At 38.3% G+C, this 16,846-nt stretch overlaps 1 protein-coding gene across 2 annotated transcripts in view; it reads right to left on the reverse strand.

The window, feature by feature from the left end:
- SMCHD1 (structural maintenance of chromosomes flexible hinge domain containing 1) overlaps positions 1-16,846 on the reverse strand; it is a 149,347-nt gene that overhangs the window by 128,879 nt on the left and 3,622 nt on the right. For both annotated transcript variants that reach the window (XM_003817887.6, XM_063597309.1), the window contains exons 2-5: positions 9,591-9,666; positions 8,791-8,952; positions 2,470-2,552; positions 1,688-1,818 (exon numbers count right to left, since the gene is read on the reverse strand). In XM_003817887.6, the coding sequence (XP_003817935.1) occupies positions 1,688-1,818; positions 2,470-2,552; positions 8,791-8,952; positions 9,591-9,666 (452 nt within the window). The remainder of the gene's footprint in view (positions 1-1,687; positions 1,819-2,469; positions 2,553-8,790; positions 8,953-9,590; positions 9,667-16,846) is intronic.

The following is a 16,846-nucleotide window of genomic DNA, read 5'->3' on the forward strand; positions in this document are numbered from 1 at the left end:
ATCAGAGTCAATGTCCCATGAATTCAGTTAAGATTTTCATTTCTTTCTACTCTTCCAGTTGATATAACTGATGTTTTTCTGACCATTTTGCCTAATCTACCATCTGTTCTACCTTCTCTTCCACCTAATACTTCTGTCATATGCTAAATCCTATCCTCACACTATCAAAGACAGTGGTCTTTGCCTTCTCCCTGGCTTTTTATAAATCCTTTAAATGCCACATATTTATGAAAATGGTGAAATAGAATGGTTGTGGAGAAATCTAGGCCAGGTGCAGTGGCTCACGCCTGTAATCCTAGCACTATGGGAGGCTGAGGAGGGCGGATCACCAGGTCAGGAGTTCGAGACCAGACTGGCCAACATGGTGAAACCTCGTCTCTACTAAACATACAAAAAATAGCCAGGCATGGTGGTGGGTGCCTGTAGTCGCAGCTACTCGGGAGGCTGAGGCAGAAGAATCGTTTGAACCTGGGAGGCAGAGGTTGCAGTGAGCCGAGACTGCACGACTGCACTTCAGCCTGGATGACAGAGCGAGACTCTGTCTCCAAAAAAAAAAAAAAAAAAAAAAGGCTGAGGTCAGGAATGAGAAGTAATAACTAAAATGACAGCTTCTATAGCTTATATTTATTGACTGTTCACCATATGCCAGGCTCTGTCCTAAGGATTTTACATGTACTAACTCACTTAGTTGTCATAAAACCTCATGGGATATTATCCCCATTTTATGGCTATGTAAGCTGAGGCACAGAGAAGTAAAGTAAGTTGACCAATGTCACACGATTAGTAAGTGGCAAGGCTAGAATCCAAACCAGGTTCAAATGATACAAGAGTCTGTGTTTTTCATACTACCTTGTCTCTTAAATGGCACTGTTAAGTCTTTACTAATTTGATTAAAATTCTGAGGGTGCTGAAATTTTAGAAGACCAATGTTTTAGCTATATTAACACACTGAGATTGATCCTTAAACGTGGGTGACTTTTCTTGACAAGGTAAAGAACAAAGCAGGTTATGAACAGACACCAACTATTTAATAAGAATGACAAGAGACTCTTCCCAAGTATGTTGTTAGAAGTAGAGCAACATAGCTTAAAATATCAAAAGACTTGTGGGTCAAAGCTCTTCTTACTAGAGTTCCACTAATATCTCAAGAATCTAAATCTTTTTTATGTCTGAGGGCTTTTAGCACATTTTGTTTTCCCTGTGACATCCTCATTCAGGATATTTTCTACAAGCACATTCTGATATATAACTCCACTAGATTCCACTCCTGAATGTTTTGCAAAAAGAGCTCTGAAAGTAGAGCAACAGTGAGCGCCACAGAACCACATGCAATTTTAGACATTTTGCAAATGGTATGAAGCGATTTCTAAAGCCCATTTTAAAACGATTCTACTGCTACAGAGGCTATACAGAGTTAGGAAAGGGGAAAAGCTCTCAGGTACCCAACATATCAACTCCTACATACCTCAGGAAATGCAAAATGAGCTGTTTAATGGAAAGGCACAATATTACATAGTTCTATTTCTGAGTATCAATCATAAAAATTCTATAATATAAAACCTAAATAAATATGTGAATAACAGTAAAACCTCCAATGTATCATATGCATCCAAAGGCATACCAGTTTTTTATCCTTACTAAAATACATAGCTACCGACACACACACAAAAAAGTAAGGTTTTCTAACCTTTCAAAGTCACCTTGCCTTGTGAATTTTGACAACCTATACACGGCCCAGTTGTTAAGCTGTTTAGAGGTCATTCCTCTTCCATTATCTATCACTGCAACAGCAGGTTTTCCTTGTGTTTCATCAAAAAGCTATGAAACAAAATAAGTTCAAAAAGACAGGAAAAGTCAAATTAATATTTAAAACATGAAAAGTTAAACATGAAAAAAATGATTCAACAGGCTCACTTATATATTACTGATGGAAGTGCAAATTAATACAATTTTCTGAAAGGCACTTCAGCAGCAGTATGTATCAAAAGCCTCAGAATTCTTCATGTCCTTTAGCCTAGAAATTCCATTTCTCACAATTCAACTTAAGGAAATATTCAGAGACATGTACCAAGGTGTGCAAGAATGTTCATCATTCCAGCATTCCTTCCAGTGGCAAAAATACAGAAAAAAAATCTAAATGTTCAACAACAGAACACAAACTACACAATTTATATTATAGCCAATAAGTCACTGCAACAACAGATTATATTGCAGAACATTCATGATATGACACATGTTAACAATGTACTGTTAAGGGAAAGTAGAAGATTACAAAAAACCAAAGGTACATATACATGTATACATATATGCATAGGAAAAAAACGTGAAAAAATTTTAACAATGGATGAAGAGATATCTGACAATTATTTCTACTTTTAGTTTTATCTCTATTTTCTCATTTTCTCCAATAAACTTTTATTACTCTTACAAAAGGAAAAGTTAAATTGCTTTACAGTATTATTTCCTTACCAATTTGATCTGTATTCTTCTAACCCCAATGTTACGAGAAGTAGCAGACAATGAATTGTCAATTAATTCCGCAAGAGCAAATGCTGCAAGAGATTAAGAAAACATTGCTTAACTTTTCCCTCCCACATACTTTATATAAAAGTTCAAAGAAGAAGAAACTATCAAGTACCTTAAAGCCAAAGAGCTAGAATTAAAGTATTATCCTGATCCTAATGATATAATACATAATAAAGGCATCATCACCAATCACCACCAGCATCAAAAAAGCAGTCATCAATCAGTACTTGTATGGCACTATACAGCATGAGTCAGCCAGCCATGATTCCTGGCTTCAAGGAGTTTATAATCTAAAGACAGACATACAGACATTAAGAGACAAACAGAAGACCATAACCATAAAATCAAATAGTCTGCAGTATGTAATTACATCAAGCACAAGTCCAAAGTAAGCACATTTAGAAATACGAGGGCAAATATGAAGTGATAATAAGTGTCTTTTTTTTAAATTTCCTATACTGCTCATCTGCAAGATAAGTGTCTCTTGAAAGCTAATTTGGATATAGAATTCTTATGACTAACAAATTTTTCAAGTGGCAGAATACATCTGTTCAACTGACACAGAACTGCTATAGATTCACTACCACACCAACAACCTGACATTCAATTTATCACTGGCTCAACATTAACTAATATTCTCCTTTCTTCAAGGTCACTATTCACACTATTTCCTGCTTTTATCCCTTTAGTAAAAAGAAAGGAAACATATCAAATTTACGTATCTTAATTCTGCAGAAGCTTAACCCAACAAAAGCTGTAATTAATCCAAAGTAGCACTTCACGCTGGATGTGGGCTCACGCCTGTAATCCCAACACTTTGGGAGGCCGAGGCAGGCTGATGACATGAGGTCAGGAGTTTGAGACCAGCCTGGCCAACACAGTGAAACCCTATCTCTATTAAAAATACAAAAAAATAGCTGGCCGTGGTAGCTGGTGCCTATAATCCCAGCTACTCGGGAGGCTGAGGCAGGAGAATCGCTTGAACCTGGGAGGCAGAGGTTGCAGTGAGCCAAGATTGCACCACTGCACTCCAGCCTGGGCAACAGAGCGAGACTCTATCTCAAAAACAAAAACAAAAAAACCAAAGTAGCACTCCAGCAAGCACTTCTACTCACCCTAAACACTCCAAGGACAGCTATGTTTATAAACGAATTGCAAAGAAGTTACCACAAATCAGATTATGTACAAGGGTCTGGCTAAGGTAGTAACTCCAGAAAATGAAGAAGGGACACTGTAGGAAATGGCAGGAAAAGAAACTTAAAGAGAAATTTGGAAGGAAGAAATAAGTAGAATTTAGAATCTAATTAGATGAAAAAGAAGAGGGGAAAAAGAAATTTGCTTCATCACACAGGTACAACAGTTAAGGCTTGGATCAGTTTACTGAAAGTATAAAAAGAAAAGATCAAGGCCAGGCGCGGTGGCTCACGCCTGTAATCCCAGCACTTTGGGAGGCCGAGGCGGGCGGATCTTCAGGTCAGAAGATCAAGACCATCCTGGCTAACACAGTGAAACCCCGTCTCTACTAAAAAAATACAAAAAAATTCGCCAGGCGTGCTGGTGGGCGCCTGTAGTCCCAGCTACTCAGGAGACTGAGGCAGGAGAATGGCGTGAACCCGGGAGGCGGAGCTTGCAGTGAGCCGAGATAGTGCCACTGCACTCCAGCCTGGGCGACAGAGCGAGACTCTGTCTCAAAAAAAAAAAAAAAAAAAAAAGAAAAGAAAAGAAAAGATCAACATAACTTGAAGAAATGTCCACCAGAGTCAAAAAGAACCAGAAGTAGGGAAAGACCCGGGAATGTACTGTAAAGTCACAGAAATCAAGGCAAGATTTTAAACACTGGGGTTTTCTGCTTATCCATATAATGATGGTATGAATGAAAACTGATACGGTTTTCAACTGATATGGTTTCAACTGATATGGTTTTCATATCATTTCATAATGATGGCATGATGGAAACTGATCAATATGAAACATAAACTACATTAAGAGTTTAAAATACTTCTGTTGACTCTATAATTATACACTTAGCAATTTATCCCCAGGAAAATAATTAAAGATTCATGGGCCAGGTGCAGTGGCTCATGCCTGTAATCCCAGCACTTTGGGAGGTCGAGACGGGCAGATCGCCTGAAGTCAGGGGTTTGAGACCAGCCTGACCAACATGGAGAAACCCCATCTCTACTAAAAATACAAAATTAGCCAGGTGTGGTGGTGCATGCCTGTAATCCCAGCTACTTGGGAGGCTGAGGCAGGGGAACTGCTTGAACCCAGGAGGCGGAGGTTGTGGTAAGCCGAGATCACGCCATTGCACTCCAGCCTGGGCAACAAGCCAAACTCCATCTCAAAAAAAGAAAAAAAAGAATTAAAAGATTCACTCAATTTTCTTTCTTTTTTTTTTAGATGCAGTCTCCCTCTGGTGCCCAGGCTGGAGTGGCAGTGGCATGATCTCAGCTCACTACAAGCTCCGCCTCCCAGGTTCAAGCGATTCTCCTGCCTCAGCCTCTCGAGTAGTTGGAATTACAGGCACCCACCTCCATGCCTGGCCAATTTTTGTACTTTTAGTAGAGACGGGGTTTCATCATGTTGGCCAGGATGGTCTCGAACTCCTGACCTCAAGTAATCTGCCCGCCGCGGCTTCCCAAAGTGCTGGGATTACAGGCGTGAGCCCAGCCAGATTCACTCAATTTTAAAATATTTAAGCACCTATGTGCCAGGCATTGTTCTAGGAACTGAATAAAGCAGATGAAGGTTCTGTTCTCAGGGATTTAACATTCTAATGGAGGAATATGGGAAAGAAAATATAATCATAATAAATAAATTCTATAGCATGTTAGAAGATGGTTTGTGCAATAGAGAAAAAAGAAACAGCAGAGAAATGAAATCAAGTAACAGTAAAGACACAGAAGGAATACAGTTGCAATTAAATAGACTAAGTTTTGTTGAGAACACAACAGATAACCAAGACTTGGAGGAAGTGAAGAAATGAGTGCAGGGCTAACTGGAGGAAAAGCATTCCAAGCAGAGGGCCCTAAGCTGAGAATATGGATGGCAGTGAAGGGGAGTGAAAAAGTAAGAAAGGTAGTAGAAACAAAGTCAGAGAAGTACAAAGCAGAGCTAGTAAGTCCCTGCAGGCAACTGTAACGACTTTGGTGTTTACTCTTAGTGAAATGGGGAGCCATGAGTGTTTTCAGCAGCGAGTGACACAATCTAATTTCTCCAACCTTTTATGGACAGGGATGAAAAGACAGGTACCAGTAACTACCAGTTAGTGTAATCTGGGTGATACAATGGTGCCTCCAGACCAGGTGGTAGCAATAGAAATGGTGAGAAATGGTCATTTTAAGATAAAACATTGAGAATAGGACCCAAAGGATTTTCTGTCAGATTAAGAGGTATGAGAGGTATGAGAAATACAAGTATCAATTTGATTTTTGGCCTGTGCAGCAGGAAGGACACAGTAATAATCAATTCAGATAGGGGGAACTATGTGTGGTATGAAATTCAGTGAGCAGATGAGGGTTCCCATTTTAGACATCCTAGAGGAGATACCACATGGGCAGATGGATGGATAAAACTGGACTTCAAGAGATAAACCCGGCACCATTTTCAATATTTAACTAAAAATGACCATTTCCTACCTCTTCCTTGTGAGAGTCACTTCCGTAATGATGTTATTTAGAACCATGAGATAGGACCTGATCACCAAGTGAGGAAGTAAGATACAACATAAAAGGCAAGAACTAAGCCCTAAGGCACTTCAATATTAATAAGGTGGGGAGAGAAGAAACGGCAGGCAGTGAGGTAAGAAGAAAATCAAGGTGCTTATAATCCCACGGCTTTGAGAGACCAAGGCAGGAGAATAATTTGAGGCCAGCAATTCAAGACCAGCCTGGGCAACATAGTGAGACTCCATCTCTACAAAGAAAATTTTATTTTTATTTTTATTTTTTAGAGAGAGAGGCTCACTCTGTTGCCCAGACTGAAGTGCAGGGGTGCAGTCATAGCTCACTATAGCCTCGAATTCCTTGGCTCACTCAAGCAATCCCCCTGCCTCTGCCTCCCAAGTAGCTAAGCAAGGCATGCACCAAAATGTCCAAATAATTCCTGTATTTTTTTGTAAAGATGGGGTCATATTATGTCCCCCAGGCCGGTCCTAAAGTCCTGGTCTCAAGTGATCTTCCTGCCTCAGACTCTCAAAGTGCTGGGATTACAGGTATGAGCTACTGCATCCAGCTACAATTTTTTTTTTTTTTAATTAGCTGGGCATGGTGGTATGCACTTGTAGTCCTAGTCATTCAGGAGACTGAGGCAGGGGGATTGTTTAAGCTTAGGAGTTCGAGGCTACAGTGTGCTATGGTCACGTCACTGCAAAAAGGAAGAAAATCAAGAATATGGACCCTCGAAAGTCAAGTGAAAAAAGTATACCAAAAAGGAAGAAGTGACAAAACAATGCCAAGTAACACGTCAAGAAAAATTAGAACTGAAAATTAAAAATTTATCACTGGATTTAGCTGTTGGTGACCATAAGAGCGTGGGTACAGTAGAGTGGTAGACGAAAACGTCTGGTCAGAGTAAGAAACAATGGGAGGAAGAGAAGGATTGCTAATAGCGAATGCATTCAACTCTCTGGAGGAGTTTTGCTATAAACAGGATCAAAAAATTTTAGGCAGTAGCCAGTGAAGGAAGTAAGACTTTAGTGTTTTTAAGATGAAGAGCTTTTTTGTACAAAAAGAACAACATGAGAGGTAATAAATATACTAGTTATATATTCAAGCTCTGAAGTCACTCTCCTAAAGTTTAAATGCTGGCTCCACTACTCACTAGTAGTGTGGCAAGTCACCTAAAATCTCTTAGCCCCAGTTAATTCTGCAAATCAGGATCTTTACCTATATTATTTCCTAACATTAGCTACCACACAGGATTAAGGAGTAAATGAGACAATGCTCATAAGTACTTGGTACAATGCCTGGCACTGTAGCCAATAGTAATGACAGTAGTGGTAGTGTTACGTTAAGAAAGCACACACAGATTTAGTCACAAGAACATTCAGAGTCATTTGTAACCATAACACAATTAAAAACAACCTAAATGTCTAATAGAAGAACACTGTTCAGACCGGGCATGGTGGCTTATACCTGTAATCCCAGCAATTTGGGAGGCCGAGGCGGGAGGATCACTTGAGGTCAGGAGTTCAAGACCAGCCTGGTCAACATGGTGAAACTCCGTCTCTACTAAAAATACAAAAATTAGCCAGGCGTGGTGGTGCCTGCCTGTAATCCCAACTACTCGGGAGGCAGAGGCAGGAGAATCACTTGAACTTAGGAGGCAGAGGTTGCAGTGAGCCAAGATCACACCACTGCACTCCAGCCAGGGTGACAGAGAGAGACTCTGTCTCAAAAAACAAAAAAAGAAAAAGAATACTGTTCAAATAAATTATATTACCTAAATATTATCAAAATATACGGAGACATATATATCAAAAGATGTTCACTTTATTTTTAAACAAAATGTAGGTTAAAGAAGTATGCACCATATAAAACCATTAAAAATCAAATAATATGAAAAGGTCTGAAATGATAAACACCAAAGTGTTAGTGGTGGTTATGTCTGGGTAGTAGAGATATTCTTTATGTTCTATTTGCTTATCTATGTTTTCTAATTTCCTGCAAACAATACACATATAATGAGAAAAAAATAATTTTAATACAAAAGTTTACGATGAACATGTAAGTAGTATTAGACACTTTGGCAAGTACTGAAAGAGAGGATTCAGTAAACTAATTGATTTGTAAAGATCACTAGCAAATGGTCCAGAGAAAGGACAGAAACTAGCAAGTAGTAAAGGTAGAAAGAAATGATAAAGACATGGAAATATGAACACAAACTTCTTACTTATGCAACCTAGCTATATGTATTTGCAAAGTAAAACAAGTATTTTCTTAATTGGGAAAGGTCTATGGGAGGCCAGGAAATCAGGAGAAGAGAGTATACAGGCGATGGAAAGCTGTATAGGTCAAGACCCCTTATGAGTTGAAAAGAAAAGTTCTACTAGTAGGTTTGCTTTAAAGGAGAGTTTTTTTTCACTGAAGATGACACAGGTAGAAGACATAATAATACCGTGATGAATTTGAGTAAGAAAGAAAATGAGTGGTCTTCTAATAAAGTGTAATAAGAAGATTTATAAAAAGTGAAGGAATGGGATACGTAATCAGGGGATAAAGGCAGGTAATAGTTTATCAAAATTAGTATGAATGGGATACTCACGCAAAGGATTTTGTCCTTCACTGGCATAATATTCATACATGCCACTTTTAACCAGTGTGTCATAGTGAGGTAAGAAGTCAATTCGTTCTTTCGTAGCTGTCAGTAGCAACTGATTGACCGACTGTAGCAGGTATAAGGTGACTCCATCTTTAACAGTTTCATCTGTAATCAAGAGTGAAAATCATAAGTGCTAGGTCATCATCAGAAACTCAATGAACTTATAATTGTGAATATACAAATTCTATCTATGAAATATCTTTAATGATGGTAAAGAAAAACCCCCAATCATCTACCTGTAAGCAAAGTCATGTTAAGGATATTAATGAAACAAGCACAAATACTTCCTTCCATTCATTTGAAACACTCAATTCTTAATAAGTTAAACTATCACAGGAAATCAGACGAGAATCTAAAATAGCGTAGTGTCAACATGAATGGAGAATGGTTAAATTCAGATGGAATCAGGCATGAAAAACCAGCAGGTCTTGGAAAACTAATTAGGTTAAAAAAAGATAATGGAATAATCCAAGTTGGTTAGCAAAATTAGCTTCAGAAGATTTGTGCTAGACAGAATCATCTTCTGTAGCCATAACTGATATCAACTATTTTTCTATAATCAAGCTTGAAAAATATAACCTCTGTGCAAACTATGCACATACAGCCAGTTTCCTCCCTCATCCCAACAAATTAACAAAAATCATCAACAGATTTAGATGCATATCTAATAAAAGTTACTGCTATATCATGTACTAGACCTTATTAAATATAAAAGCATGAACTTAGTAACACTGTTTACCTACCAAAATTATCACAGGTAATTTCTTTCCTACTTGTTGTTGTAATAACAAATTTTTCTTCAGGTGAAATGCCAAGTGTCTATCCAAAATAAGAAATAAAATCACTTATTACACAAAGGAAATAAATGTATTATTCAAATTTATAAAAATATGAAAATATTGATAGTACATTATAATTCTGTAATCACTACACTTATCTAGGAAATACAAAACTCAGTATATCTAAATTTTGCCTTTGCATAATTAATAGTGCATAAATCTATATAAATTACTTGCTTAACAAGGTCATTTTTTCTGCTACTATAAGCAACCTAGGAACACTAGTGATTAGGTGGAATGTTTTAAAAGCATTTTAACATCATCAGCAGGACCCACCCAGACAAAAGACATAGTATTTCATACCAACGTACAAGTTATCAACTTATTTGGAACAAAGCTTTAACATAACTCATGTTCATATAGACTAGATATTTAAGTATGCAAAAACAAAATAGAAGAAAACAGAAGTTAGCATTTTATAGCACGGAGGAAAGAACAGCCATGCTTTGTAAGACATACAGGTCCATTCAAACGAGTAACTTTAAAAATTAAAGCAAATTATAAATTAGAGGGAAACTGGCCAGGCATGGTAGCTCACGCCTGTCATCCCAGCACTTTGGGAGGCTGAGGCCGTCGGATCACAAGGTCAGGAGTTCGAGACCAGCCCGACCAACATGGTGAAACCCTGTCTCTACTAAAAATACAAAAATTAGCCAGGTGTGGTGGCACACACCTGTAATCCCAGCTACTCAGGAGGCCAAGGCAGGAGAATCACTTGAACTGGGGAGGCGGAGGTTGCAGTGAGCCAAGATCACGCCACTGCACTCCAGCCTGAGCAACAGAATGAGACTCCGTCTCAAAGAAAAAAAAAAATTAGAGGGAAATTGCAACAAGAAACAAAAGGTTGACAAGGATCAACAAAGAGAAAAAGTAAAAACACAAAAAAATGAAAAGGATAAAATACAAATGACCAATGAACACATGAACTGTAAAATCACATTAATCAAAAAATGAGAATTAGGAAAGTGGTTAACATTTTCATTTACATTAGAATTAAAACATACATGCTCTGTCTAAAATGAAACAATACAGCAATATATAGTTAAGAGAAAAGACTTCTGTTTCGGGTAGTAATGGACTAGTCTAAAGATTAACATTCTTATTGAAAACATCTAAAAAATCTAGACTAGTGATACTCAAATCTTCAAAAATGATATTAATAAAAACCATTATTGCTCACCACTGGGATGAGCTAGGGCACCAACTTCTTACTCTGAACACTGACAAATTAAAGGGAAAGAACAAATTATTTACACTGCTTTTCTTGTATCAATGGTACTTCAGGATAACCAAAATAGCTCTGGCTGATGAGGCAAAGTTGTTCCTTAAAGAATTCCAGCTAATAAACACAGGAGGAATGGCAAGTCAGATCAAAACTTCCTTATGGAGGAATCCTGCTGAAATCACGTGAATCCCAAGATTTTAATGTTAGCATTGCTATGAGTGGGTGAAACACCCACACATCATGTGCCTCCCAGTGTAATGCCATATGAAGTATCACTACTACCTACAAAGCATTCTTTGCCTCCTGACCCCAAAGAAGTTGGACCTAAATCAAATCAAGCCTTTAAAGCTAACTTTTAGTTTACAGAATACATATGGAGATAAAACAAATTAAGTAACACCAAAAAAGAGCACAAACAAATCCATAATGTGGAATATTAAAGACCTAGTTGATTTCTACAAGAGGTCAACTGCAGGAAAACTAAAGAGACTGGTGGAGGAGGAATTCGCTCAAATGTTTTAAATTGAAAATAATTAGGAAACAAAAAAAAAACAAGTTTAATGTGAGGACTATGTCAGATCCTGATTTAAACAAACCAACTATAAAAAGATACTTTTAAACATTCAGAGAACTCAATATGGACACGGACATTAGACAATATTAAAAATGTTTTATTTTAATGGTTTGATAATACATATTCAGGCTGAAGTATATGGGGTGAAATGACCTAAGACCTAGAATATGCCTTAAATACATTACAAAAACAAAAATGATCCTAGTGTGGTAAATTCCTATTAACTTGAATCTGGATGAGTACACTGGGGTTCATAACATGATTCTCTCTTTGTATGTGTCTGAAGCTTTTCATAAGAAAATTTCTACTTTAAAATATCCTGGAATAGGCTGGGCGCGGTGGCTCAAGCCTGTAATCCCAGCACTTTGGGAGGCTGAGGAGGGTGGATCAGGGCAGGAGATCGAGACCATCCTGGCTAACACGGTGAAACCCCGTCTCTACTAAAAGTACAAAAAAATTAGCCAGGCGTGGTGGCAGGCGCCTGTAGTCCCAGCTACTCGGGAGGCTGAGGCAGGAGAATGGCGTGAACCCGGGAGGCGGAGCTGGCAGTGAGCTGAGATCATGCCACTGCACTCCAGCCTGGGCAACAGAGCGAGACTCCGTCTTAAAAAAAAAAAAAAAAAAAAAATTCCTGGAATAGACCAGTGGAAGAGAATAGAGGGTCCTTAGACAGGTCCACATATATATGGATGCAGAGCCTAGCAAACAAGAGAGGTGACATTACAAATTGGTGGGGAAAGAATAAACTATCCAATGAATGATATTAAGACAACTAGTTGTCTCAACATGGAAACAGATAAAATCCACACCTTAACTTAGACAAAAATAAATTCCAGGAGAATTAAAGCAGTTGTACATTAGCCCAAAATTGTAAAAGAACACATAGGGAAATAATTTTGAGTGAGCATAAAGGGATTTCTGAAAAGGTACAAACAGTGGGCCAGGCACAGTGGTTCACAGCTGTAATCCCAGCACTCCGGGAGGCCAAGGTGGGAGGATTGCTTGAGCTCAGGAGTTCAAGACCAGCCTGGGCAATGTGGTAAAACCCCATCTCTACAAAAAAATGGAAAAAAAAAAAAAAAAAAAGCTGGGCATGGTGGTGCACACGTGTAGTCACAACCACTCAAGAGGCTGAGGTTGGAGGATCCCCTGAGCCTGGGAAGCCGAGGCTGCAGTGAGCCGTGATCACACACTACTGCACTCTAGCTTGGGTGACTTTTGAGTGAGACTCTGTCTCAAAAGATGCAAATAGCACAAGTCATAAAGAAAAAGACCAGACAACATAAAAAGATCAGCATCACTAGTTATCAGTGAAATTAATATAACTTATTCTCATCAGGTAGGCAAAAATGTTAAATTCTGAGCCCGTCAAGTGTAGGCCTCTGTACAGAGAAACAGGTACCTTACACACTGCTGATATGACTGAAAAAAAGTCAAACATAAAGAAAGTAATTAATTTGGCATACTTTAGTAAACTTAAAAGATACTCATATTCCATGCAATTCTACCCTAGAGAAATAAAGCCATGAACATAAACTGACTGGGAAGATTCTATTTGTTTAACAGAGACAAAAATGACCTTACAGATTTTTATTAGGTTTCATATAACCATGACAGTCGTGTATTTTTTAATTCATTACTACTTTTTTATTTCTATGATGTCCCAATTTTTTTTTTTTTTTTGGTTTTTTGTTGTTATTGTTGTTGAGATGGAGTCTTGCTCTGTTGCGCAGGCTGGAGTGCAATGGCGCGATCTCAGCTCACTGCAAGCTCCGCCTCCCGGGTTCACACCATTCTCCCGCCTCTGCCTCCCAAGCAGCTGGGACTACAGGCGTGCGCCACCACACCTGGCTAATTTTTGCATTTTTAGTAGAGACAGAGTTTCACCACGTTGGCCAGCTGGTCTCAAACTCCTGACCTCAGATGATCTCCCTGCCTTGGCCTCCCAAAGTGCTGGGATTAGAGGCGTGAGCCACCAGGCCTGGCCAATGTCCCACTTGTTAAATCATGTAATTATGCATCCTGTAGTTACTGAAAAACTATGTGCAAATGATTTTTTTAAGATCTATGTTCACCTAAACATATCTAATTATTCCATATAATCCCACATAAGTCTATTATTTTTTCTTTATTTTTTACAGATTTTTTGAGTACTCTTCTACGATAATTGCATGTAATAGTTCATTTAGCCTTCACTAACTACATAGAAGACTCCCCCTATTTCCTAGCTGTCAAATTATCTACGGATAGGAATGCTAGCACCTTATTCTCTTCTTCAAACAATGGCAACCGGGTTATCGTTCCTGACCATCTAATTGTATCCAGTATTGCCTGTATTTTCCTGCACTGGAGCAAATAGTTCATTTTCTTTTTATTTTTAACCCATATTAAAAACCCACAGATGTTTAATCTATATTAAAAACCCACAGATGTTTAATCCATATTAAAAACCCACAGATGTTTAATCCATATTAAAAACCCACAGATGTTTTTTAATCCATATTAAAAACCCACAGATTTCTAATCCATATTAAAAACCCACAGATTTCTAATCCATATTAAAAACCCACAGATTTCTAATCCATATTAAAAACCCATAGATTTTTAATCTATAAATCTACTATTATTCAATTAAGACACACAAACTATCTTTTTTTTTTTTTAAGTTCCTGGATACATGTGCAGAACATGCAGGTTTGCTACATAGATATACATGTGCCATGGTGGTTTGCCACACCTACCAACCTGTCATCTAGGATTTAAGCCCCACATGCATTAGGTATTTGTCCTAATTCTCTCCCTCTCCTTGCCTCTTACCCTACAACAGGTCCCTGTGTGTGATGTTCCCCGCCCTATGTTCATGTGTTCTCATTGTTCAACTCCCACTTATGAGTGAGAACATGCAGTGTTTGGTTTTCTGTTCCTGTGTTAGTTTGCTGAGAATGATGGCTTCCAGCTTCATCCACGTCCCTGCAAAGGACATGATCTCATTCTTTTTTATGGCTGCATAGTATTCCATGGTGTATATGCGCCACATTATCTTTATCCAGTTGATCATCAATAGGCATTTGTGTTGGTCCCATGTCTTTACTATTGTAAATAGTGCTGCAATAAACTTTAAAATTAATCCATATTAAAAATCCATGGTTTTTAATCCACATCAAAAATCCATATGAAATATCCATGGATTTTTCATCCATATTAAATATCCATGGATTTTTCAGGGGGCATGGTGGCGCATGCCTGTAATCCCAGCACTTTCGGAGGCCGAGGTGGGTAGATCACCTGAGGTCAGGAGTTCCAGACCACCCTGGCCAACATGGTAAAATCCCATCTCTACTAAAAATACAAAAATTAGCCGGGCATGACGGCTGGTGCCTGTAATCCCAACTATTTGGAAGGCTGAAGCAGGAGAATCGCTTGAACTTGGGAGGCGGAGGTTGCAGTGAGCCAAGATTGCGCCACTGCACTCCAGCCTGGGTGACAAGAGTGAAACTCCCATATCAAAAAAAAAAAAAACAAAAAACATGGATTTTTAATCTATAAATTTATTATTATTTAAGACACATAAACTATCTTTTTGTTTTCCCTGCTTCATCTATAAAAATTATTTCTTGAATTCACAATTTTTCTAAGTATTTTATTTTATTATTGTTTGTTTGTTTTTTGAGACAAGAGCCTCGCTCTGCCACCCAGGCTAGAGTGCAGCGGTGCGTTCTCAACTCGCTGCAACTTCCGACTCCCGGGTTCAAGTAATTCTCCCTGCCTCAGCCTCTCGAGTAGCTGGGATTACAGGCAACCGCCACCAGATCCAGCTAATATTTGTATTTTTAGTAGAGATGGGGTTTCACCATGTTGGCCAGGCTGATCTCTAACTCCTGACCTCAGGTGATCCGCCCGCCTTGGCCTCCCAAAGTGTTGGGATTACAGGTGTAAGCCACTATGCCGTCCCCAACTTCTCTTAAATATTTAAGGACTAACTGACTTGCAGTGCATAAAATGATTACCTACCAAAATGATCAGTTAATTTTATTTTTAAAATTATTTTCTTTCACTATCTCTGAACAACAGGTAATTTTCATCCATGGATTAGTCAGAAAGCACACAGCTTAATTAGCACTGCTCTGAAACTCTGCAAACTAGTCAGCTTTTAATGTGGCTCCATTATATTTCGTTACCTTACTATGGCACTTACTAAGCCATAGTTTTCTGCTTTTTTTTTTTTTTCAAAATCTCAAGTTTATTGTAGAAATTGATGAGCACATCTTATATTAAAATACAAAACACCTAGAATAGCCGCACAACAAAAAACATTGGAGCCACACAAAGGAAAATGTAGACAATTTCTTCAAATTGGTGGTGGGGGGATATGCACACATGGGACTTAATATCTGGGCATATTTTAGAACTAACCAAATGAGTCATCTTCTAATTGTTGATTCTGCAAGGCCACAAGGGCTCAGGTGAGTCAACAGCTGCTTATCAGAGGTCTAAGTGCTTCTTGCAGATTTGTCCTTTCCATTTCTTCCCTCTCCTTTTCCATGAGGTGAACTTTATTCAAATAACAATTTAGAGCTGGGCATGGTGGCTCATGCCTGTATTCCCAGCACTTTGGGAGGCCAAGGCAGGTGGACCACCTGAGGTAAGGAGTTCAAGATCTGCCTGGCCAACATGGCAAAACCCCATCTCTACTAAAAGTATAAAAATTAGCCAGGCATGGTGGCAGGCACCTGTAATCCCAGCTACTCAAGAGGCCGAGGCAGGAGAATCACTTGAACCTGGGTGGCAGAGGTTGCAGTAAGCCAAGATGGCACCACTGCACTCCAGCCCGGGCAACAGAGCGAGACTCCGTCTCAAAAAAAATAAATAAATAAGTAACAGTTTAGGATCACCCATAATACTGCCTGACACTACAAACATTTATTGGTTTAATTTACATTTTAACAAAAACTTTAGTATATTATTTTGTCTCTTCCCCTAAGGACAAAAGTGATGGTTCTAATAAATAGTGTGGAGTAGTGTAAAAAATATATATATATGTGTGTGTGTATATATATGTGTATATATGTATATATGCGTATACATGTATATATGTGTATATATGTGTGTATATATGTGTATATATAACATATATACTTGTATATATACACATATACATATATACACACACACATATATATGTATATGTATACATAAGCTTTGGAATCAAATTGACCTAAATTCCAATCCCAGTTTCACTGCTTGTTGACCATGTAATCTCAGATTATTAATTCACTGACTTAATTCAGTTCTTCGAGTACGTAATGGAGACAAAGTTATGGGATCTGAGGCATAATCTAATAATGCTTAAAAGAAGTCTAA

The sequence above is a fragment of the Pan paniscus genome, chromosome 17 (genome assembly GCF_029289425.2).
Source record: "Pan paniscus chromosome 17, NHGRI_mPanPan1-v2.0_pri, whole genome shotgun sequence".
NCBI classification, from domain to species: Eukaryota; Metazoa; Chordata; class Mammalia; order Primates; family Hominidae; genus Pan; species Pan paniscus.